This window comes from Staurois parvus, unplaced genomic scaffold, assembly GCF_062004578.1.
Source record: "Staurois parvus isolate SC_StPar_1 unplaced genomic scaffold, SC_StPar_1.0 ptg000264l, whole genome shotgun sequence".
In the NCBI taxonomy this organism is placed as follows: Eukaryota; Metazoa; Chordata; class Amphibia; order Anura; family Ranidae; genus Staurois; species Staurois parvus.
In genome coordinates this window covers 2,964,164-2,989,168 of record NW_028318060.1, presented here as the reverse complement: position 1 = coordinate 2,989,168, position 25,005 = coordinate 2,964,164, and the positions used below count along the sequence as shown (strand labels likewise).

The following is a 25,005-nucleotide window of genomic DNA, read 5'->3' as shown; positions in this document are numbered from 1 at the left end:
TGCGCTCTCTGTCACTGATTGCCGCTAATCGCCGGGACATAGCCGGTAACAACCGGCTGTGACCCAGCGACTGACATCCGCGGCAGTGATCGGCGGAACAGGTAGGGCGGCGGCGCGCCTCGTGCGTGCCCCCTACCTGTTTTAAAAGCACACATTTTAAAATGTGGTTTTGCCCAGCCGTGACGCCCTGCCGCCGTATTTCTACGGTGGCTGGGCGACATGTGGTTAAGATCAATGTATAACATTTCATACTGAAATGGGGGAGTTTGCGAAAATCTATACAAACGTTTACACACACTGCTTCTGAAGCCAATTAAGGCCTAAGGGTTAAGTGAAATTCTTGCAGTGCATACATTAGACTCAGCCCTGGTTCACATCAGAGTAACTTGTCATGCAACTTGACAGATGGCAAGTTGCACCTGATTTGTGGCTATGGAACTGTTCAAATCGGTGCAACTCTGAGTTTCACTGACTTTGGAAAAGGTTCCTGCATAATTTTTTTGCAATTTCATGTGCGACTTGCATTGACATCCATGCATGAAGTTGCACAGATATCGGCAAGCCTCACACAAAGCCACATTGATTGTTGGCTTTGAAATCGCAATAAAGTAGCATGATTTCTAAGCCGCATTTTGGTGTGAACCAGTGCTCAAGTGTACATTTCAAAAATATAAAGTACATGCATCCTTGCAAAGTGTTCTCACATGTAAGTAGAGCTTGCAATTTGGGGTTTACACAGGACTTCTATTTGCATTTATGGGTGAACTAAACAACAGGCAAAGTACATGTTACCTTTAAGTCAAAAGCAGACAGCTGATTTAATATAATATAATCTGACAGATAAATAAAAACAACTATTTTACCTCTACATGAATACTCTTTAAAATGCTATGTAGTGTTGACTCAAAATGTAGGATGATCAAATGCTGGAGCTGCAGTACATTTCTTTAAGTAACACTATCAGAGGAAAGTGAAGTGACAACATAGTGACTAGCTGGGTAGCACTTCTGCCTTCTAGCACTGGGTTAATTGGTTTAAATCCTTGCTAGGACATTGTCTGCATTGACTTTTCCTGTTCTCCCTCTGCTTGCATGTGTTTCCTTAAGGTACTCTCTTTTTTTTCCATGCTCCAAAAATATGCTGGTAGATTAGCTAGTTCCTGTCTAAACCGGCCTAGTATGTGTGTGCATGTGAGAAAGGGACCTTGAATTGTATGCTACTTGAAGGCAGGTTTGCTTTGAATGTATAGTATGTAAAGTGCTGTGTAAATGCTCAGCACTGTATAAATGGCTGTAATAAATACCTAAAACCTATCCATTCTCAGTACCTACCTTATTTTTGACCCAGCAATGTCATTACTGGATCTCTGTGCTTCCCTTTGAAATACAGATAAATCATGGCTGGCGAATCAGTCTAGCAGACCCCAAAGCACTGCGCACAAAGTATATGGAGATTTCCATGCACACCACCGACAGGACTCCAACAGTGCTCATTTGTTTGATAAGCTTACCGGACTGAAACACTTCACAGATGAACAACATATCATCCAAGCTATACTGCAGAGTTCCATCCCCATGCCATTGTATCAATTGGGTATAGCAATTCACTCTCTCAGTAGCTAATTCATTGCACTCTCAGTGGTGAGCACAGGAATCTCCATACACTTTGTTCACAATGTAGTGGATTCCCTCATATTATTTTATCATTTGTTCAAATACTTTTAAGCTATAGCATTAGGCTATTTTCTCTGTTCGTTGAATGTTCTTTAACTATTATGGTCATTAGTTTTTTTCTGGAGATCAATTGTTATGGAACGTTACATTCACCCTTTGAAAAACAACAAATTAAAACTAACATTTCACATTACTATCATTGCTGATATTATTCTTAACTTTTCATCAAAAGCCAAGACATTCATAAAGCATTTTTTTTTATAAATAGACCCTGAAATGTATTTTTACAATTTTTTTTCTTTTTGAATAGTGTGAGGAAGGATTAGAACCCCTCTCAGGTTTTACTTCCATCAGAGGCTCAGTTAGAGAGACTTCCCCTCATTTTCTGTAACGGAAAGCAACAACCTTTTGACACGCAAACAGAAGTAAAATGCATTTTGAAAGTTAAGTAAGGAAAGGCCAGAACCCCAGTCAGCATTTTATTGTTGTATGTTTTCCTGTTGCAGATTTTCTTTTACTTTCTGTTTGGTAAAACATTGTTCTCAATCCTTGAGGAATGGTCTTTTTGGCCTAAAACCCCCAATTGTACAATAAACCAGGCTAGGAGTAATAATTCCTCCACACATTGCTTTTGAATCCTTTGCCACTAAGATTGATGACATTGTTACCTCCACATATTACTTTGTTTTCTGATCATTTGTGCTGACTGAGAATATGCTACAGCACATTTTGTAATATCTGTACTCTCCTTTTTGTATATCCTCTGTATACACTTGTACAATACTTTTCTTAAATTTAATAAAGAAATATTGGAAAGAAAAATATTGTCCTTAAAACAGGAATTGATGGGTAATCTCTCTAACAGAGTGCCAAATTGAAGTATAACCCGATTTCTAACCCTTCCTCAATCTATCCAAAACTAAGAAGTACTGCCTTTAAAGTAGGTACTATTTAAGTGCTCTCACCGGGGGGGGGGGGGGAGACATAGAGTGGGTCAGACTTGATAAACAGATTACACTGTCTTCTAGTGCTTACTGTGAAAAAGTAAGCACGCCACAAGTAAATTGTTGACTTTTTCAATATATTTGAAAGGAAAAAGATTACAGCTCAATTCATATAGTTCCTAACAAGGTGGTATACTTGAACAAATGACATTAAAAATTAACATGGTGTATTCATTTTCCTGATCTCAATAAACAAAATGTATATTTTACTTATGGAAAAAGGAAATACACCCCTACATTATCACCATTATTAATTTAGTAGATTAAAATATGGTGTTCTTAGTTAGATTTCAAAGATTGGCACCTTCTTAGGGGGTATGCAAGTGGAAACTTCATTCATCTGGTGTTCATTTTGCTATTGATATGTGTGTTATCAGCATGCTAAGAGTTTGGCAAGGGATTTCAAAAGATCATCTACTGTACTGAAAAAAATCTACAAGCAGTGTAGATTTCAAACAACTGCTAACTTGTCCAGGACTGGGCAGCCCAGCAAATTCAACCTAAGAGAATTTGATGCTAAAAAAATCCCCAAAAAATCCCCAAAAAAACCACTGCAGGATGTAATAGTTGGGGTCAAAGTGCATGCATCTACAAAGAGACATATTTACCACAAACCGAAAACAGTATTTCAGAAAAAAATCTCACAGCAACTGTGAAACATGTTGGTGGAAATGTTTTTGTGTGGAGTTACTTCTACTGCTTCCAGTACTACCGCTTCAGGGCCTGTGCAGCCCACAGTCAACAAGTCAACTATATGTTCTGTATCATATCAAACTCTGTTAATGAGTTTGTCCAAAGTTGAAATTGAACCAGATATTAGTCTTTTAACATGATAATGATCCGAAGCAAATCCACAAAAAAGAAGAAACAGAGGAGTGCCCTAGTCAAAATTGTGATTTGATTTCCATTGAAGTTTTGTGTGGGGGAGTTGAAATCTGCAGTTTATGCAGGGATGTCCATAAACAGCTTTCAGGTTGTGGAAATAGACATAGAGAACTAGTAAAAAAATATAAATGAATTGATATTACAGACTGGTCGGCAGTTATAAAAAATGAAAAGCAATTTCTGCTAAAGGAGGCAATACTAGCTTCTGATGCACAAGTGTCCATACATTTTCTACAGTACACCATTACACCAATTTATATATTTTTGAATAAGTAATTGAAAGGCATCTTTATCTGTAAGCACTGTTTGAGAAAAAAATCCAATGTTTGCGTTTTCAAATATGTTGAAAAAAAAATCAATAATTTCCATAGGTGTACTTATTTTCTCACATAACTGGTTGCCTATTAGAGGTGGTGACTTGAGCCGGCGTGTGGCTCGCTGTTCATTCCCCGGGTGTTGATGGTAACTCACACTGGCGGTGAGGGGCTACTGCCTTCAAACTCCCTGCTGTCCGCTGTCTGCTCTCCGCTCCCGCTACCGATCAAAAAATTCTTCAAATATATTAATAGTAAAAAAGGTCAGGTCCGAGCATGTAGGCCCTTTACAAAATAATCTATAGTGGGTGACTGGGGACAAAGAGAAGGCAAAATTATTAAATACCTTCTTCAGCTCTGTATATACAAAGGAACATGGGGGAGTCCATAATGGGCATGGTATTGACACAGCTCCAGATGACCCACATTGACTCACAATTGATATGACCCAAAAATATTTAGACAGAATAAAGGTGAATAAAGCACCTGGACCAGATGGCATACACCCACAGGTCCTTAAAGAATTGGGCTCTGTCATTTCAAAGCCATTGTTTCTAATTTTTAGGGACTCTTTAATGACTGGCATAGTACCACTGGATTGCCACAATGTATCTGCTTGTCTGTACGAGGTATAAGCACATAGATACACTTACAGGTTTGCAGGAGTCCTGCATGACACCTGCAATCTGCTGACCACTAGTGCAATGCTTTCCAGGCTAAAAAAAAATAAAAATAGTAAATGCACATTTTTTACCGGTAAAAAAATGGGCATTTTGTTTTTTAAAGTGAACTTATATTTTAATCAGAATAGCAATAAAAAGCTGAATAGTACAATTTTAAGCTAGCACACTACTTTCAAAAGTAAGCAAAGTATGCCAGGCTAATCAGAACAGCAATACAGAAAACTGACTGAAAAGTAGATTTGTATTAGAAAATTTCTCCTCATATCTGTACATAACGTCTAGGTGAATATTTATAAAACAGTGAATGTGACAGTTATCAACAATTTACTGCACATGTATCTTCCTGATGCATATGTTTTAAATTAAATACTTTATTTATTTGAATGTTTGGTGAAAGTCACATTTACTACTTTTTGAATATGCCCCATAGGCTTTACATGGTCAACTATACAATAAAAATAATGCATTAGGGCTTCTTTTTGAACAACTTATCTATAAGGCCTGCAGTTCTTCTAATTTCTCCTGGCAAGAGTAAGCAGCATTAAAAATGCACCTAAATCCACTTTCAGGCACATCAAGCATTTTGGCATTTATTCATTTAATTGGCCAAAATATTAATGTATTCTGGCAATTTAAATGAATGGACACTCAACTAATAAACACAGCTAGCTTGAGAGTTCATTTAGATGCATTTACATGTGTTTACATGCATTCAGGCACAGTGTTTTCCTGCAGCAAAATGCTCCTCTCCTGAACACGCTAGCTCTGGGTTTTTTTCTGCCTCTAAAAGCCCCACCTCTAAATGCTTGTAAATGCTTATGTGTATGGACATCTAGGCTAACACAGAAGGCTGCAAAAAAGGTCAAACATCCTTAGATATGTTTTTGACACGTGGTGTGCATGAGGCCTAAAATTTCCAAAAGACGTAAAAATAACATTGTGTATTAATATAAGAATATAATAAACATTACAATTAATATTCACTGCTTTTAGTCACAGTTTGCTATTGGATTTTTAATGTACAGATTAGCAAATATGTAATGTAGGAGCAGACACATTTGCTTGGTGCAAACACAAGTGATAGAGACAAAAGCACAGCACGTTCTACTCATTTTTAGTATAATTCACCAGCAGCAATAGCTGTGAGCAACCTAACAACATGCATAACTTAATAACATGTAACTGTATTAATAATTTTTCTTGAGTCAAGGGCTAAAAGTAATCTTGTAAATTTTAAGAAAATATATTCAGATTTGTTTGAGGTCGTATAAGCCCACAGATGCTGAGAAGACCCTTCTAATGGACAATTTCACTTAATAAAATAAATCTTCCTAGTCACCCACCCCAGACTCCTAACTTGTTCTAAGCCAAACCTCCCTTCCTTATGTGTCTCCTTACTTCTTTTTGATGGCAGTAACCTCCTGTGGTATTTACTACCTTTGTGCAACCTGTGCAGTAACTTCATAGGCCTCAACCATCAGAAGCAGATAATTAAGCACCTAGGGGAGAGGGTTCTAACATAGAATAATTTAGGGTGGTAGTCAGGGGGGACTGGCAAATGTTTGTTCTAAATTCACCTATCCTTTCATGTTTTCAGTAAAAGGTGTTACATTTCTGAGCCATGCTTGCTGCATGCCTTCTGTACCAGCAAATGCATCATATACATTTGTATACACAGTTGAAGTCATACACCTTTCTGTAAATATTCATTTTTTTTTATGAGAGGCAGAACACTGTGCTATAGTAATCAATAATAATAAAAAATCATATCAAGTATCACACAATATTTAAGCACCAAAATATTAAAACAAACCTTTAAAAAACAGTTATTTTAATTCTTAAAGGGTCAGTTCACCCTTACCAAAATACTACCTATGCTGATAATGGTGGAGAAGAACAATAATGGCTAGGGCTCACTTAGCAATGTCCTAGCAACATCCTGGGAGTTTTCCTTTCAGATGTCATGGGGTATGTAAAAGGCCTGCACCTATAGCAAGGGCATTACTCAACTTTGGTCAGAGCTGCACAGTTTGTTTTCATCTACAGACAACCCTTATCTACATAGGCAGTTTTTTGGTAAAGGTGAACTATGCATTTAATTGTCCTACCAAGGAGCAGATACCACAAGGTGTCTGCCCTTTTCCTTCTAATGAACAAAAATAACCATTTTGTATTCTTTTAAATAGAAGTGCCTGGCTATTATGATGCTAGAGGCAAGTGTCACGAGCTTCCATTACCATGAAAGTGCTTTAGTGGTCAATATAGTATTCCCATTGGACAGAGAAAAAGGAGAAGGGCATTTGGAGCACAAAGCCCAAGTGCAGTGCAACTTAAATAAAAAAAAACCCCACAACAATCAGCACAAGGGGCATAACTTACAGTCACTATGATGTGTTCCTTGGGACAATGCCAGTTCTTTGAGGTGAAATCTTCTTATGTCCATACCTCCCTTCCCCTGCTGCCATAATCCTCCAGTGCATGGGATGTTAATAGAATTAGGGTCTGTGACATCTTGTATCAAGAGAACCTAACTATGTCCACCCTTTTCAGCCAGCTCTGCAATTCATAGAAGCCATACTACAGATTCTATAAATGCAAATAAGTCTATAAATGTAGGATGGGTGGATGATTGAAAGGTCTGCCCCATCCATTTATAGACCCTGTTTCATTCACAGAAAAAAAAGAAGTAAAGTTGGGCATAGTGATGCTATCTTAATAAGAACCTGTGACAGCCTTTAGTTCTTAGTCCCCATCACACTGGAAGATTACAGTGGCAGTGGTGGGGTCATGGACAGAGAAGGATTTCACCTATAAGAAGAGGTATCAGCAGAAAAGACACATCCTACTGTGACTAAATTATGTTCCTTGTGCTTATGTTGCTGTTTGCTATTTAGTCTGCACATAGACTTTAATGAAGTCATGTCACTAGAACCAAAAAGTGAAGATGCATTCAATTATGACAATTTAATGTAAATACTTTGGAATATTTATCAATCATTTATTGGACATTTGTCCAGTGAATAGTTAGTAGGTATTCACCCAAGTGAGATTTAGTGAGTTTTTCCCCACACTTCACTTTTTTAAACTCTAAATCTTCACTTCAAAAACCCCAAAAACTAGGTCACAAGGAAGGGGGCGACCACCAAATCACTCCCCGGGGGAGGAACAGGTAAGTGATACAAAAGAAATTCCTTGCTGACATTCCATCCTGGACTCTTTAGCTTTTGGAGAGTCAGTGCTCATCTGCATCAAGCATTAATGCTATGGGAGGGGGCCAATTTTTGCTAAAAACTTGTCTCAAAGCATCCCTTGGCTTACAGTTCATTTGCTATGAGTTACCAGTTTCCAGGCCTTTAAGCTAACCATCCCACTAATTAGAATGATTGGCTCTGGGAGGAGGGCCATGCTGTTTTTAATTTAAAAAAATTACTGGAAATGCTAAACATTTATTAAAAACATTGGTTCAGCACTCTCCATAGACATTCATTAAATTTTTTGTTGAGAATTCAAGATGTACACACCTTAAACCAGGGTAATATTTGAAAAAATACATTGAGGGAATATCAGATGAATATGCAAGGAGAATGACATACACCATTTTTCTTTCTTAGGGTTAATGTTGCAGCTAAGACCTTTTTCTATTGAGGAAGTAATTTCCACTGGTTGAATCTGGGGTATTCTTGGATGAATTGCCACTAATTTGGTTTAATACATTGGTGAATGTTCACCAAAGCATTCTGAGCAAATTATGGACAAACATCAGGCAAAATTAATGATAAATACACCCCTTAGAAGCCCAAACAAATGTACTAAATGTTCTATGATTTACATATATTCAATGTTGAAAATATATATATATTTTTTTGTGTTGACTTTCAAAAATGTGTAACTAACATTTGTTCCTATTAAATACTAAGTAATAATAAGCTGTATACCTAAAATATGCAAATGATAGGGAAAAGCAAGAAGCAAAACTTTGTGTTGACGTTTGGCATTATACATATTCACAACATCCAAATTTGTATAGATCTGCTACTAACACTACCTGGACAGAGGGCAGTGTTATTGCAAACCCTTGTTTCTCTTAAGGGGCTGCTGCAGTGTGTCCCGTAAGGTGGTACACAAGTTCTGGTTCGCACCTGCGACCCTTGACCACAAGTAACTGAACATGTACTCCATTGGGACCACTCTTCAACACCAGATTCACCTGTATACAAGACAACAAATAAAAATGAATACAGCCTTAAGTATCATCTATGCTACTACAGAATGTTAAAATGTTTAGTACAAAAACACTGTCACATAAATAATGTATCAGTTGACATGCATTCAATTTTCTCAATAGTGTGTGATCAATTATTACAGTTGTCAATTTCTGTCTAGCACTGAAAGGGTTTATATCAAGCAAGGTTTTTGATGGCATTAAAATTGCTTTGAAATTGATAGCTTTGTGCTTGCCTTTGGTTTGCCTTTTGCGGTATTTTCCACAGCAGGCAAAATGCATTAAATTACATATTAGAAAATACATTGTTTTCCGTAGAGTCTGTTTCCACCAATCCATCACCCTACACCGTGTTAAAAACAGTCCTGCATTTGGCATTTGTTGGCCTGAATTTAGCAATCAAGCCAATTGAATTGTAGTCTTTTAAAAGGAACACAACTCAAGCTACCAATATTGCAACATGTGATAATTCCTGCATTTTGCTTAAGGACCCCTTTATTGGCAATATGTCTTATACCAGAAAATGCTTCAAAATCCTGCTGTGTAGGTCATGTACAAATATAACTATAGAGCAACTGTAGCAAGAGACATTTCACTCTAACATACACACCCATACAGTCACCTGAAAAATGAATTAATTAGTTAAAATCTAAAAAAAGTGGTTTAGATTAACACTTTATCTGTAACTGTACTTCCCAATCAGAATTTAATGTCATATGAAATAACTCTTTTCACATGCAAAAGATTATATAATTTAACCCCTTGCATCCGACTGGTTAAGTGAATGGTGATTTATTTTTTTTTCTATATCCATCACAATGCTGACTAACTAAAACTGGACTCATGGTGAGTCATAGGAAATGCAAGACAATTTCAATCATTTGAAAACTATTCCACAACGGATAATATAACAAGTACTGTAAATAAATTTAAGTCTACTAGTAACCGTGTGTTCAGGTTGTTGCTAAAGCTTTTTACATAGCATCTCTACCTAGATATAACCTTAAGAAATAGTACAGTCATTGACATTGCAGATGTATACTTGTTCTGACCTCTATTCCTCTTATATTGTTTTCTGTAAGGAAGACAACTAAGCAGCCCCAGTATTCAGCACTAAATACTCACAAACATCAAGATTTTGATTACTTAAAGTAATGCTAAAAGATACCCGTATTCTCCAAACATAATCTATACACATACACTACTGTAATCTATTTTTCATGAACTTGTTTTTATTGCCTTCTTGTACTGTCCTCTGTGAGTTCCTAAACCTTATCTTTCCCCTCTCACTTCCATTCGTTTGGAATGATCGGTGCGCATTAGTTGCAATCAGCTGCATTGTTCCATGAACATTACAAATTCCCAAAGTCCATAGTGCCTAGTCCTAGAGAAGTTGGCTATGGTCCTACATAGCGGGACCATAGAGAACAAATGCCGTCACCTTTCTAAGAGAAAGTCAGACTGCAGCAGCAAAAAAGTTTTTGAAGATATGGAGGAGGCGGAGCACAATATAAGATACTTTTTTAAGTTAAGAAATACATACTTGAATAGATTTTATTAAAAAAGAACTGCTTTTAAAGCTTTTTTAATTCATTAATCTTAGAAAGTCCTGTCCCTGTTTAAGATTCATCATCCAAAATGTGGATATCTTTTGCCTGTGTCACTGGATGTTTCCTAAATTAACCCAAAAGTGAGTTTGTCAGCTATTTTAAACTTTTTAGGTAAAACGTCTGCCTAACAGCAGGTACCACAGGGTGTTCACTATTACCTTTGTTACCTGGGTCGGACTGACAACTCATGGAGCCCTTGTGTCCTTGCCCAAACTCAAAAAAGACAATAAAAAAGGTACCAGGGGCATCTCATGGGGCCCCTTACTGACCCCGGGCACTCGGGCAGTGCTTGAATTTCCAAATGGTCAGTGCGCCCCTGTTTGTTACCCAGAAAACATTTTTTGTGAGCCAATCTGATTTGGTTTAATCTTTTGACAAGCTGACTGACTAAGAACTGCCCACCTGCCTGCACCAAGTTCAAAAAAATGTTTGGCAATGACTACAGATGTTTTCTGACTGGACAGAAATATGACAATTGGGCAGAACCTAGCCAAGAAGATAGAAAAGTCAGGCCCCAAGTAACAAAAAATGAAATAAAATCAGAGGGGGCATAAAGGAGAGTTTTTTTAAATAATAAAAATTAATAGCTTTAGTGTATCTGTTCTAAGTACTTAGAATGAAAAATAAGTACCTCTATAGCCATTTAAATGCATACAAGGCTGACATAAAAAATTATTAGAGTTAAATGAAGATATTACAAATATATACTGTACAGTAATTTTAAATGTTATATATATTGTTTGAATAAATACAAATGTACCATGAAAATGTTAAATTATGAATTAATGTAGATAAGAGTAAGTGCAGTTACACGAGAATGCAATTATAGCTAAATAAACTAAAAGATAAAGTATGCTGTATAATTGGCCGCCACTAGCTTATACTATACGAAATGTATTTAATTTAGTAACTAGAAGATCAGAAACTAACATTTAAATTTCAGGTCAATAACCACAGGCTTGTAAGAATAGAGATGATCAGTAACTGAAGAGTGAAACAGTAGTGGCTAAGAAATTATGAGTCATAAACCTAGTCATGAGTTCAGTAATGACAAAAATGTCTCATCCACAAATTTGAAAAAAATCGGAAATTTTACCACAGCGTAAATAATTGTACATAGTAATATATGTAAAGGTATTTGCACCTAATCCCCTGTGCTCATTTCAGTATATTAGTAGCTACATTTTTAGAGGAGAAGATTTGAGCCCTGATTATGTGTAAGCTGCCTTGAACCCAGTAATACATTCAAGTGTACCTGCATTGCAACACTAGTTTAGCCTAAGTTCAAGGTGAAGGGGGCTGTAAACTGGATCCAGACAATGTAAGTAATGGTTATTGCTTCTAGAAATATTTTACTACTTTCCAAGACAACAATTTAGCACACAGACTAACACAGTGATAATATAAGTGTGCCCATAGTTAGTATATGGATCAAAATTCAAATTGCAACATATGGTAACACATTCAGGTGGTTTTACACAGTGAATTATTCTAAAATGGGTCAGATGGGCAGCCAAATTGCCAACTGAAGGAGAACACATGACAAGTTGACAATGCTGCTGCTAATTGGTTAAGCATTTTCAGGATGCACTAGGAATAATTGATGCTGTCAAGTTTTTCAGGTAAGAAGCTTTGCAACCAAAATACAAAATATGATTGACTTGAAAAAACTGTATACAATAAGACATGATGCCAAACATACTAAAAAAATATATTTGGGATTTAAAAACACTTAAAAGGATAACTTCACTTTTGTTGAAAAAATATAGCTAATAGAAAAAAAACATCAAATTGCATATGCAATTGATACAGATACAATATTGTAATTTAATCTTAATCTCTTTATTTCTTTAATCTCCCCTATTTCATGCTTTTGTGAAGAAGTCTGCATCAAGATACAAAGTCAGGTTTTGGGCATCCTCTGCAACAAAAATGTAATTTTTGGTGAGATACTCACTCAGGGATAATCACTTCTAAAGGGATGCTGACACTGCAACTTTTCTCATCAGAACCTTTAAAGTGCATCAGCTGCTTGTAAATAATTAGTCGCTCCCATTCAGAATCAGTTCTCAACAAGACATGATCTAACAAAGAGTTATTTCTTCAGAGCAGAAATAGTAATCTACAATGTTTGCTAATATCTTTGCAATGTACATACTGTAGATCACCCAGAGGGGATTGTTTTTTTGCTCAACAAAAGTGGCATTACTCTTTAACCCTTTTGCTGCCAGGTCCGTATGTTACCATCAGGATTGTGTCCAAAACTGACAGGAAGACTCCTGCCTGTCAAGTGGAAGCTGGTGCCCAATGCAGGGTCTGATAGACCCTGCACATCTCAATAAAGAAAACCTATAACCAAAAATCATAGCAAAAAAAAGTTACAAGCAAGCACATAAAATCCCCCTCTAAAAATTTTTTAGGCCCCCACTTCCACATATATGCACATACAAATGTGAAAGTATGCGCCAGGAGCGCCTATGCATTAAAACGTCGATTGTGATACACATGTTACATATCACCACACATACCGGAGTGAGAGCAATAATTCTAGCACCAGATCTCCTCCATAACACTAAACTGATGACATATAGGATTTTTTTTAAATTTATCCTAAAGGAAATATAGGGTACTGAAGTTTGTTTCCATTTCATGGGTGCACACAAATTTAAGGTTTGACATGCTGAGTATATATATCGCCTTTATATATTTTATATTTTATGAAAAGTGTTGGTAATATCGTGTGACATAAAAAATTGGAACTATCATTATTTTATTTTCTAGGGTTTCTGCTTTCAGAAAATATATAATGTTTTGTGTAATCTTCAAGCCTGAAATAATTTTTTAAATGTGTGCAAAACCTGCAAAAATGGCTCTGCAGAAAAAGAGCTAAAGTAGTTCTTACAAAAACTAAAAAGTGTGTGTTAAACTATAACAGTATAAATACTTTATTACTATGCATATAATATATTATAATACTCCATAGTATGTTGGATTATCATATAGTCGAAATCCCAGCAGTTGCACTTTTAATTGAATACTGTTGTAGCTGATGTTGCTCTGTTACATAGTATAAAGAAGGATAAATTGAGATGTCCAAGATGTTAGAAAATGTTCAAGAAATGCCATATATTTTCTATATCATCTTTCCACATGAGCACAGGATGGTGTTGTCTCAGTGGAAATGATTAATAATGCTATACACACTAGTATGCCATACTCCTCTTGATTAATGCATGCAGATAAGCAAGAGCATAGAAGGAGCACAAGGCAACGCTAAACAAAAGCCCAGGCATTTACTACACAGTAAATTGGATACAATCTTTTATTTCTCAACACAAATATATTACACTCTTAAAGTGAACATATTAGCCATCCTAAATTTTTAAAGTCCTGCCTCAGAAAAAAAACCTCACAAAGTATCTTCCATTAGCCAGAAAACCATCTTCTTTGAGGCCTGTTCACTTGGCTTAGCCCAGTCCAGTAACAGTACCTTAAGTGGAGATTAAAGAATAAATGGAATTTCTAGCTAGTAATTGTAAAAATAGACATCCTATGGTACCCACTGTTACACTGGCCTTACTTGGCTCAATTTGTTTCATTCAGCGAATGGGCTGAATTAAAAAAACTGAACCAATTCCCCCATCCATCCAGTAGTAACACATGGATAGGAATCTGGCCAGTCCCTGCTGAACTGGCTGAATTTCAACCATTTATGGCCAGCTCAAGGCTGGAATTATAGCTTAAAATGTATAAAATTCTTGACAGGTTTTCTTTAATTTCAGGTAATGCTTACATACAGTGCTGTTAGTAAACAAAGTATATGCAATGTAATTGAGCTAAAAAAATTATCAAAGAAAATGTATTTACAGTTGTGGGCTAATAAAATGTTCCATACTTTGCTCACCTTAAAAGAACGACATAAAAGTGTGGCATTAAACTATACAGAAAAAAACCACATGGTAAATTTGGATATTTGTTTATTGTTTTTCATTTTAAAATATATTATATAGTTAAACTTAATGAGAATCTGTCAGTACTTTAAATAAATTGTTTGTTTAACAGCAGATGCCACAGGATCCCCTTTTTCAGCCTTTGTCCGTGTCTCTTATTTCAGTGTACTCTGCTGATCTTGATTTCTCTTTGCTATTATAAATTAGAGTCTAAATTTACGTTACCCCCCTCTCCCCCCATCTACCTCCTACATCCCCCCTGTACAATAAGAGTGCCTGTATTAGCCTCTGTGCCACTGTAATTGGACAAGGTGACCACACCAGAACTAATGAAAAATATCCCAAACAGAGACACATAGAGAGCATCAAAAACCTTTTCTTCTTAAAATAAGTGGTGATATTGCTTTCTGTGCCCCAGTGGAGAGATTCCTTGTAATTTTCTTTGACTACATAGGAAATAAAGACAATTGCCTTCAAAGGAGATACATACGGGGATTTTGAGATTCACCCCATTCCCCACTCAATGCAAAACTTACTTTAACTAACACATTCATTTATGCAGTAGTACCCGGATGTGCTAATGAATATCATAAGATAAAAAACCTAGTTAATCTGCTATCTATGTTGCATTAATATATAATTATATTACATAACATATTTTAAAAAATAAGAGTAATCCTGACAAGAAATTTGAACTTGTAGATTTGAATCTACTTTTTACAGGCATGTAATAAGACGCTACACTACATGGTTGGCAAATCAGAAATGTAAAAGTTACAAAGAGCATAGTAAATGTGTAACATTATTTATTAAATATGTAAACCAATTCAACCTTTTCAGAAACTCCTGTCATCGTTTGCAACATAAAATAAGTGTGCCATTAATTTTGTGTGATGAAAGCATGCACTTGAGAATGGAGTGACATTCAGTATGTACAGGGCTTGAATTTTATGCATGTACTGTAGAACAAGCTCCATAATTTCTTTCCAAAAGGACTACTCACCAGCTGGGATTAAAATGCTTTTTCTGCTATGATAGTAATCAATAGATTATTTACATATTGCTAGCCTTACCTATTTGGCTGTCAAAGACAAATAAAACTATCAGGTATATTCAGTAAAATAGTGCAAAAACAAAGATAAAGTGCAAAGTATCATACACTACCGACCACTCAGAATTCAGTTTACTAATAAAACGTCAAAATCTCTACTCTTTAAATTATTTCAATTTTCCAGCATATTTTTTCAGCGTAATAGTTCAACTATATATTTTTATTAACCAGTCTGCCAATATTACGTTTACTGTGATATTTACTAGGATTTTTTATATTTTTATATGATTTGGCATGTCAAGTTCCTGACACTAGAACATTTACCAAGAAATAATACACACAGTAAACTAAAAGATAACTGTTGCTATTTTTGCAGTTTCTTTTGTGAAGTATTTTACGAGATGAACGATATTTTGCCAGCTATAATGGAAAGACCAGATCAAGCTAGGTAAAATCTTAATAAAATAGAGCTGTAATTGGTTGTCAGTGGAGGACAACATCTTTTTCTAATCCAGATGCAATGATAAATGTGGTCTACAGAATACATACTGTTGACATTGGTTACATGCTGTTACCAGATATTGCTGTACTTAAACACAGTACATGCATTTTTAAATCAATTCCACTATCGTAACACCAGTATTACTCATTAAAAAGTTACATGTAAATATAGGATTGTATTTACTTCAGACTCTGTAAAGGAGCTGATAGAGGAAGGCAACAATAAGGTCTATAAAGCATCTCAAAGTAAAATATATGGAATGTATTATTAGTTCCTTTACAGACAGATATGCTGAATGGAAGGACAATATTAATTGCTTGAAGTGTAGGGCCCCTACTCCAAATCTAAATCACATGCTATTTAAATGGTGAAAGGTGAAAAGGCTTTGGAATAGAATTACGGGTTGGACAAGTGGCCAATTGGAGAGACATACAAATGTATCATTTAAAATTATTGTGTTCATATTGAGATTCCAGGAAAGAAATAGAAATGTACATTGACAACTTTGATAATATTGATTATGTTTGAATAATTCAGTATTTCCAGATTGTTAAGATTTTATGGGTCTTTGGGTGGTAAGCGCATGTGCCTAAAGGTAGCAGAGCCAAAGAGGTTTTTTCTTTAATTGTTGCTGGGCATAGCAGAGCTAAAGATGCGTTTTTATATTAGTTGCTGAGCATACAGTTTCACCCTTTTTATCAACAGAAATATAGTTATATTGAGTGCATTAATACATTGTGGGTAATTTACTAACACTAGTGCACTCAGAATCTGATGCAGCTATGCATGGTAGCTTCTAATTCCAGCTTATTCAATTAAGCGTTGGCAAAAAAAACTGGAAGCTGATTGGTTTCTATGCAGAGCTGCACCATATTTTGCACTCTCCAGTTTTTAGTAAATCAGCCCCCATTGTCTTTATATTCTTGGTCATTTAGGACAAGTATAGACTGGAAATATTCTGTATAAAAAAGGTATTCTTATCTTAGGGATCTTTAATTGTATTCCTGTATGGTCCAGTGATGGGAATTCAACCCCATATAAATGCAGGCTTCTTAATGTGACAGGTTAGACCAGCCTTTTTCAACCTTTTCAAAACAGAGGAAGCCTTGAAATTACTTTTTGGTCTCAGGGAACCCCTGATAGAAAGTACTGTATCTACAGCTCATGATACATTCGTGTGATGGTCAGTAGGAAGAATGTTCCTTACACTTGTGGTAACTGAGAAGAATTACCCCCTTATAGATAGCTAAAAATATCAATGGTGTCAGCGGGAAACTATCTGAGAGGCAGATTTTGCTCATTGCTCAAGGAACCCCTAGCAACCTCGGGAGGAACCTTAGAGTTCCATGGAACCCTAGTTAAAAAACACTGTGCTAGACTGTATCAGGCAGTGTTTACAACCTGTGGCATTACTCTTCTGTTTCTATATACTGCACCTATGCAGGTCCCATACAAAAAGAACAATGGTTAAAATTGCTCAGTCTTGGAGGGGAATCAGCAACCAGACTGCCATTCTTTGTATCTGTAAAGGCTAAGACTACACACAGCCAGAACACTGCTTGGAGTCTTCTTGTTCTCCTTATGTTTGCATAGGTTTCCTCCGACGCTCCAAAGATATGCTGGTAGGTTAACAGTTTTTTTTTTTAATCTAAATTGGCTTGGTATGTGTGTAAATGCATGTGAGATAAGACACTTATATTAGATGCTCCTTCAGGGCAGGGACTGATATATATGTATAGTATGCAAAGCGCTGCATAAATTGTCAGCGCTTTATAAATGCCTTTCATATAAAAACATATATTTGCTGCTGAGATCCAACCTTTTTTGACAGCCATCTAATTGTCAGCACATTAATGTCAGAAGGCTTCAAATGAGTTGGTTGTGAACAAATGGTAACAATGTTAATGTCAAAAAGATTCTATTCCCCATGTAGCCCTTATATAATGTATAATGAAGATGGCAAGGATGAGCTGTGGAGTCTAAGTTAAAACTAGACCTATTCTATAAGGCATGCTAAATTAAAAGAACAGAGCCTAATATTTGAAATATACAAATATATAGCTAAGTTGCAGAATAATATTTGATTAAAGTTGCCAGAGTTTTCAAAATAACCTTAAATGTTTTATTGTTTACTTGTTTATTTTTGTTTAAAACTTGTCATTATGTTAAGTTTGTAAAAATGTATATTGAACAGTATGTAAAGGGAAAAAGTGAGGTGTACAAGTGGGAGAAGCAGGATCAATCGTTTCATGGCAGCCCCCACTCTCAGATGAGCCAAATAATATTTCCCTGACAATGAAACTGAATCTGTTTTATTTCACTGTGGTGGGGCCACCTGAAAAGTAATATGCAGCTTCAGAGACAGACTGGATCTCTTCAGCTTTTTCCTCAGCTGGGGCTGTCCTCCTACTCTTAACCCTCCTTCTCCATATTTAAACATACATGTTTATGAAAAAAGTCTACCTGCCTACATTTGTTCTTACCCAATGAATGTTTCTTAGGTAAAACAATATATTGCAGTCAGATAATTCAGCTATATCTTTATCTATGGGCAACTTTCAAGTCAAAGAATGCTGCTAATTTTGACTTATTAATAAGAGGTTAAATAGTTCAGTAACATGACCCAGCCCAACCCAACTGGTTACATATGCAGATATTTTGCAGCTTAAGATACACTTTGATACACTTGTAGATCACATAAGAATGGAGGGGGAGGAGGATATCCTCATTACAAGTTTATTTAGTGCAAAACAATTGGCAGATTTACTAAAAGAGCAAAGCATGTGATGGGAATTTTCACTTTGCAAGGAAATTTTCATTTAGCTTAGTGACTGAGGTAAAGATGTGCAGACTTCTGTCATCTAATCATATGTTAGTGAAAATCTTGTTTCTTTAAAAAATTCTTAGATGTCATTGGGTATTCTTTGAAAAGAACAATTCAGTACTGTCTGTGATACTTTTTTTATTTGCACTAACATACAATTTTGAGAACAAGCTTTCGGGGAGTGTCCCCTTCTTCAAGGTCCAAGCAGTACTGCTTGGACCTTGAAGAAGGGGACACTCCCCAAAAGCTTGTCCTCAAAATTATATGTTAGTGCAAATAAAAAAAGTATCACAGACAGTACTGAATTGTTTCTGTCGCAAGTGCACTAATACATCTACAATCACCTCAAGCTTTGAAAAGTAAATTTCATCGTATTTACAAAGGTAAGTGATAATTGCTTGCAAAGTGAACATGCATTTTGCAAAGTGAATATACTATACTCCTTTAGTGAATCTATGTTGTCCAATCCATGTAATAACTGGAAAATTACAAAATACGCAATCAACTCAAAGAGGATTTAGCCAGAAACAGCCTGGATAAGTCACCTAGTGTACATATAGAACATAACTTTCCAAAGCTTGCCGTCTCAACCTCCGTGACATCTCCAAAATATGCCGTTTCCTAACTAATAACACCACAAAGCTCTTAATTCACTCCCAGGTTATCTCTCGCCTCGACAGCTGCAACTCCCTCCTCACTGGTTTACCTTTAAATAGGCTATCCCCCCTCCAGTCCATTATGAATACTGCTGCCAGACTCATCCACCTTACCGACCGTTTAGTGTCTGCTACCCCTCTCTACCATTCCCTCCATTGGTTGCCACTCATCCAACAAATTATATAAAAAATACTAACAACAACTTACAAAGCCATCCACAACTCTGCCCCCAGCTACATCACTAACCTCTAAAAATACCAACCAAACTCTTTGTTCCTCCCAAGAGCTCCTGCTCTCTAGTTCCCTTGTTACCTTCTCCATGCTCACCTGCAGGATTTCTCCCAAGCCTCTCCCAGCCTATGGAATTCCCTACCTTAATCTATCTGACTATCTCATTCTCTGTCCACTTTTAGGTGATCCCTGAAAGCTTTTCTCTTCAGAGAAGCCTATCCTGCCTCCACATAACAACTGCACATGCATTTTTGCCATCTGCTCATCCCCCATAGTTATTACCTTTTGTATCACTTGACCCTCCCTTTTAGATTGTAAGCTTTAATGAGCAGGGCCCTCTGATTCCTCCTGTATTCAATTGTACTGTAACTGTACCTTTTGCCCTCACATTGTAAAGTGCTGCTCAATCTGTTGGCGGTATATAAATCCTGTATTATAACAATAATAACAATAATAACTAGCCAGACTGTTGATGATCATTTTATATTTATGTATATATTTGATAGATAAGTTTAGCCTGCTGCAGACATTCCTTCATCACTAATCACCTTAAGGTGAAAAAGCTAGCTCAGTAGCAGGGTTTTGGTATAAAACCTATTCTTTCCATAGGAAAAAAACACACTGTTATCTGCAGTTTGCCACAGTCTTTAACTTTGATCCAGCTTAAAATGTGTTTGATAAGGTCTAATTGAAACTGCCTTTTTTTTCTAATTTTATGACATAAGGACAAGAAATCCGTGGATTCCTGCAACAATATATATTTTTAATCATAACTGTCTGCATATACAGTGGATAAAACAGTACATATAATTATGCTTGTATATGTAAATGTTGTCCTCCACTGTTCACAGTAATTGCATTAACCATTGGGATATACATTGCAAAAGAAAAAGGCTTGCACTTTCAATTTATTGAAAATATTACTTAGGTATATTACACTAAAACTTTGACCATTTACATATTTGTAATGCACAAGCATATCTACATTTTACTCTTGCAATTATCTGTCTAACTCATGAATATTTCCCTTTAATAGAATTTATGATTTAAGAAGCTTATCTTATTTTTAAGTATTTAATTGGATGAATTTAAACCCAAAGAATACCAAATCAGATTTAAAACCACTAAAATAGAAATTGCAATGCCTTACAAAGCCACATTTCCTTCTTGCTGTTCTATTATTATATAGCTGGCCTTTCAAAGAGCATTTTAATACAGCTTCTCCCTTCTGAGCAAGCAAGCACATTTTATGTAATGTTGGAAAGTGCCCTGTGCACAAGTGATATATGTGACAAGTTGTATAAACAAAACAATTACTGAATCTTTGCACTTTTGACTGGATATGGCTGCAGAACAAATAAAGTGTTCTGTAAATTATATTAGAAGAGAAAGCTATTATATGTTTGGTTGTAAAGCCTGCTTGCTAGGGAAATAAACTACAAGCAAATGGTGTGTGATGATGAACTGATGCATTAGTGACAACAAAAATACAGAAATAAATGTCAAAACAGATTAAAAAAATTTAAATATAGCATAATAAGATCTCTATTTTGAAAATTGTGCCCAGTCTTTTGCCAATACTAGATCTTAAATGTACAGATAAAGCATATTTATAATTGTTTTTTTTTCATTCATAGATTTTGTCAAAACTGCCCCAACTACTGAAAGTATATTATTGCACTTTCTATATATAAAAAAAAGCTCTAGGAAAGTAGACCACCTAACTTATTTAAACAAGAACATAATTTGGTCCATGACATTACAAAAGTTGGATACCAGTGATGCAGACTTTCCATATTCCATGTGACATTATAAAGGGAAATCCTCTATCACCTAAATGAAACCTAATCTTTAAAAAAGTCTCTATAACATACAAAGGGATTACTTGGTTTTAAAATTCCTTTATCCCTTTTTTATTTTCTTGAAATATTTAACCTTTAGTTATAGTTTCATTTCTCAGTTTTATTAATACAGTGCATGCTAATTGAATTTTATGTCTTGACTCTATATAGATTCCTCATATGATTGATATCATTACATTGCAGTGACCTTAATCCCAATTACCAACAGGATCTTCAGCGTGCTATTGAAGCTTGGCTTTGCTCTGCTCATCAAAGTGAAGACTCCAATTTTATGTCAACAGAATATCTGCAGCAATGTATATAGTTTATAAATGCTCACAAAAAGCAGTTTTATGCACTTTCTCTGGAACAATGCTGATTACATGCACAAATTTTACATTCCTGTTGAATCAATATTTTTTTATGCAACCAATTTGTTTGTACTTTGCAGCGACTTTATTGTGAAGAAGTCTGGTTCACATTTTATCTGGATCATTGATGATTATAATGAAGATGTTTATGTTTATTGTGTTCGTTTTTACAAAATGTTATAACCATAGCACATTTTTAAAGATTTTCTGTGTCATTTTATGTGATTGGAACATATCAACAAATATTTTCACACATTCAACAAGCTTTCTAATGTCAGATAAACAGTAGGTTTATCGGTCTATAGTAAACCTTTTATTTTGTAAATGAAATGTTTTTGCCATTAAAATAATATGAAAGCTATCTCAATGGGCTTCAATGCATGCTTTTCTCAAATTGTGATAAGCATGATCTAATTTTGATATGTTGTTATTAAAAGAGAAATGTTCTGTATTATTAACTTTAATATGTTTTTTCTTGTCATTAGCTTTATGTTTCATAACCTCCTATTTGCACCAAATTATAAAAATTATATATATAGTAGATATATAAATAAGCAGAAGCAGAATTCCATTACTGTGACCCTAAGCAAAAACGCGTACAAGAAAATCTTGGAAGATTAGATTAAAATGCTGTGCCCAGACAAAAGCACTGTCAACTCTGCCACCTATAGTTATGGTTACTGAGCCTACTGTGCAAAACCAAGTATGATGCTTCTAGAAAAACATTATGTAACCTATCAATGGCTATCAAAATGTTTTCTCATTAAGACATCTAAAAAACTGTTTAGTTTTTCCCTGGCCAACCATGTAACCTTAGATAGTGAAGGGAGAAGTTGAAAAAGAAAGTCTGGCATAACCACATGACATGGTTATGTGTCACTGAGATATGGCTAAGACTGAGTTCAAGCTGAGGCTTAGAAATGGGTCAGAACAAATATAGCATAAAAGTATAAATGTAGTTTTAGCAACTAATATTCCCAGTTAAAATGTGTTTAAGAGCTGAAGGAACCAATATAGTGTATTAAAAGAGTATAAAATTGTTTTATGTCACCTTATACCTATTTAAAACTATTAAATGACTGTTGTTATGTGTGTGTTTTCAGAATGGAAATGTAATTGCTTTAGATGTATAGAACTTTGGATATCAAGGTCATCTCTACTATAAAATTTTCAAAAATGATTCATTACTTGCTTTACAGAAGAAATAAAAGGTTACTCAACAGTCTGTGTGCTTTCAAGCTTAAATATCTACTACAAAATTGACCATTTCAGTTAAAAGATAAAGGGATTCATTTGCTAAAGGCAAATTGGCTATTCAAATAGGTAGTTTACTTTGCAAGGGAATTTTTGCTTTGCAAGGGAAATTTCCCTTTAGCTTAGTGAATGTGGTGAAAAATTACTTTGCAAAGCATACCCAATCATGAGCTAAGAAAATAAAAATAAAAGTGTCAGCAGCAAGCTTCACCTCATTCAGTAAGCTAAGAGAATATTCCCTTGCAAAGTGAACCTATTTGCTATATTTAGTTAACCAACCAATATGTTATTAGTGATTTGGAAATATATATATATATATATATATATATATATATATATATATATACATTCTGTACTCTAGGTCGTGCATTGCAGTAATGAGGTTTTGGTAACAATAAAACTTGTACTGAACTTGACTGACTGTTTAAAGTTAACACAATCTATGGTAATAATTATTTACTAATCCCAATATATAAACAGAATGATAACTGAATTATAAATTATATGTTTATTAGTTTCAATAGTTGCCCAATGCTTATATGGAGTTAAAAATAGGATCTAGTACTTTTAAGTACAACAATGAGCTACACATATCTACATATCCAAGGAAAGTATAGGTACGAATTAAGCAGAATATTGCAATCTGCATATAACATCAAGGTTGCATTTAACAAATTACAGTAAATGTAATACTAACCCTACATAGCAGGATTTCTGTTGCTAAGCCTACAAGCTGAACTAGGGATAATCAGTTGACTACCCCATCCATGCTAAACAGTGTGGAAGAAGGAATCTCCACTGAGGGCTTTTGTATTCAGGCAACCATGGCACTTAAAGCTTCCCGAATACCTGGCCAATGACTACATAAAATAGCAGGATGCAGTCAATGTTCGGTTGATCACTGCCACTCAGCTCATTAGATTTTTAAATGGACTTTTGTTGAGCTGAGTGATGTTGTCAGGGCCACCCAAGGCCTACATTTTGGCTAACTCATCAGGAATTGTCCAAAATTAGAGCCATCTATAACCAGCTTAAAGCTAAAGTGCTACAAAAATTAGGCTATTAAGGCTATCTGCCCTAGTGGCGATTTATGGCAAGTAATATATTATGTAAAAAGTGCCTTAATGAAAACAGGGCATACAGCTGTACTGACTTTCTCCAAATGAATTAAACAAGCTTACATTTGTAAGCTGCTACAAAATATGTGTAGCCTTTCCAAAATGTTGTATAGTAAAAATGGAAAAGAATCATTTGTGTTATAAATATGAGTTTTCTGAAAATGTTGCAACCTTCTGTGTTTTTGTAGATCATCACAGCTCTCTAAATTGTAATATATTTAATTTACTTTACTGAAAAAGACAAGCTATTTGCCATCTGTTAATTGAAAGCATTTTTCTAGTGCATAATCATTGCACACCATAACCCTTTCAGTGCTAGATAATTCCTCAGATAAGGGATTAACACAAAAAAGATTTAGCTTAAGTGTGCAGATAAAAATAAATGAAGCATATTGATTTCAGCAATTTTGCACATTTGAAATGAATTTATATTGAAAGAATCAATAAACCTAAAACACAAGTTGTCATTTTATGAATAAGCAGCTAGTGACATTCACAAACATGGATGTAAAGGATTTAAAATGTTTTACAACTAAAAGATCATTTAAATAAATCTAAATTTATTCAGAAGAATATCTTTGCAAGTCAACTTCCCTGCCTGTTAAAAAATTAGTTTTAAGTTATGCTAAGTCTAGAAGCATTTAAATATTTAATTGTGAATGCTAAAAGGTACTCTTCCACAAAGGAACAACTTGTATTTTAAGCTTACTGACATCATGGCTTGATTTTGAATCTTTCCACTTACAGATGTACCATACTTCTCTATACCAGCATGAACAATTAATTACATTCACCATAAGAGGACTCATGCACAC

General features: G+C 35.2%; 1 protein-coding gene across 4 annotated transcripts in view; it reads right to left on the bottom strand.

The window, feature by feature from the left end:
* The window catches only part of ADGRB3 (adhesion G protein-coupled receptor B3), a 1,107,867-nt gene that overhangs the window by 696,780 nt on the left and 386,082 nt on the right, over nucleotides 1-25,005 (bottom strand). For 3 of the 4 annotated variants that reach the window (XM_089681322.1, XM_089681321.1, XM_089681323.1), the window contains one exon: nucleotides 8,605-8,766. The exons of the other annotated variant lie outside the window; for it this stretch is intronic. In XM_089681322.1, coding sequence (XP_089537448.1) covers nucleotides 8,605-8,766 — 162 coding nt within the window. The remainder of the gene's footprint in view (nucleotides 1-8,604; nucleotides 8,767-25,005) is intronic. 4 annotated transcript variants of the gene reach the window in all.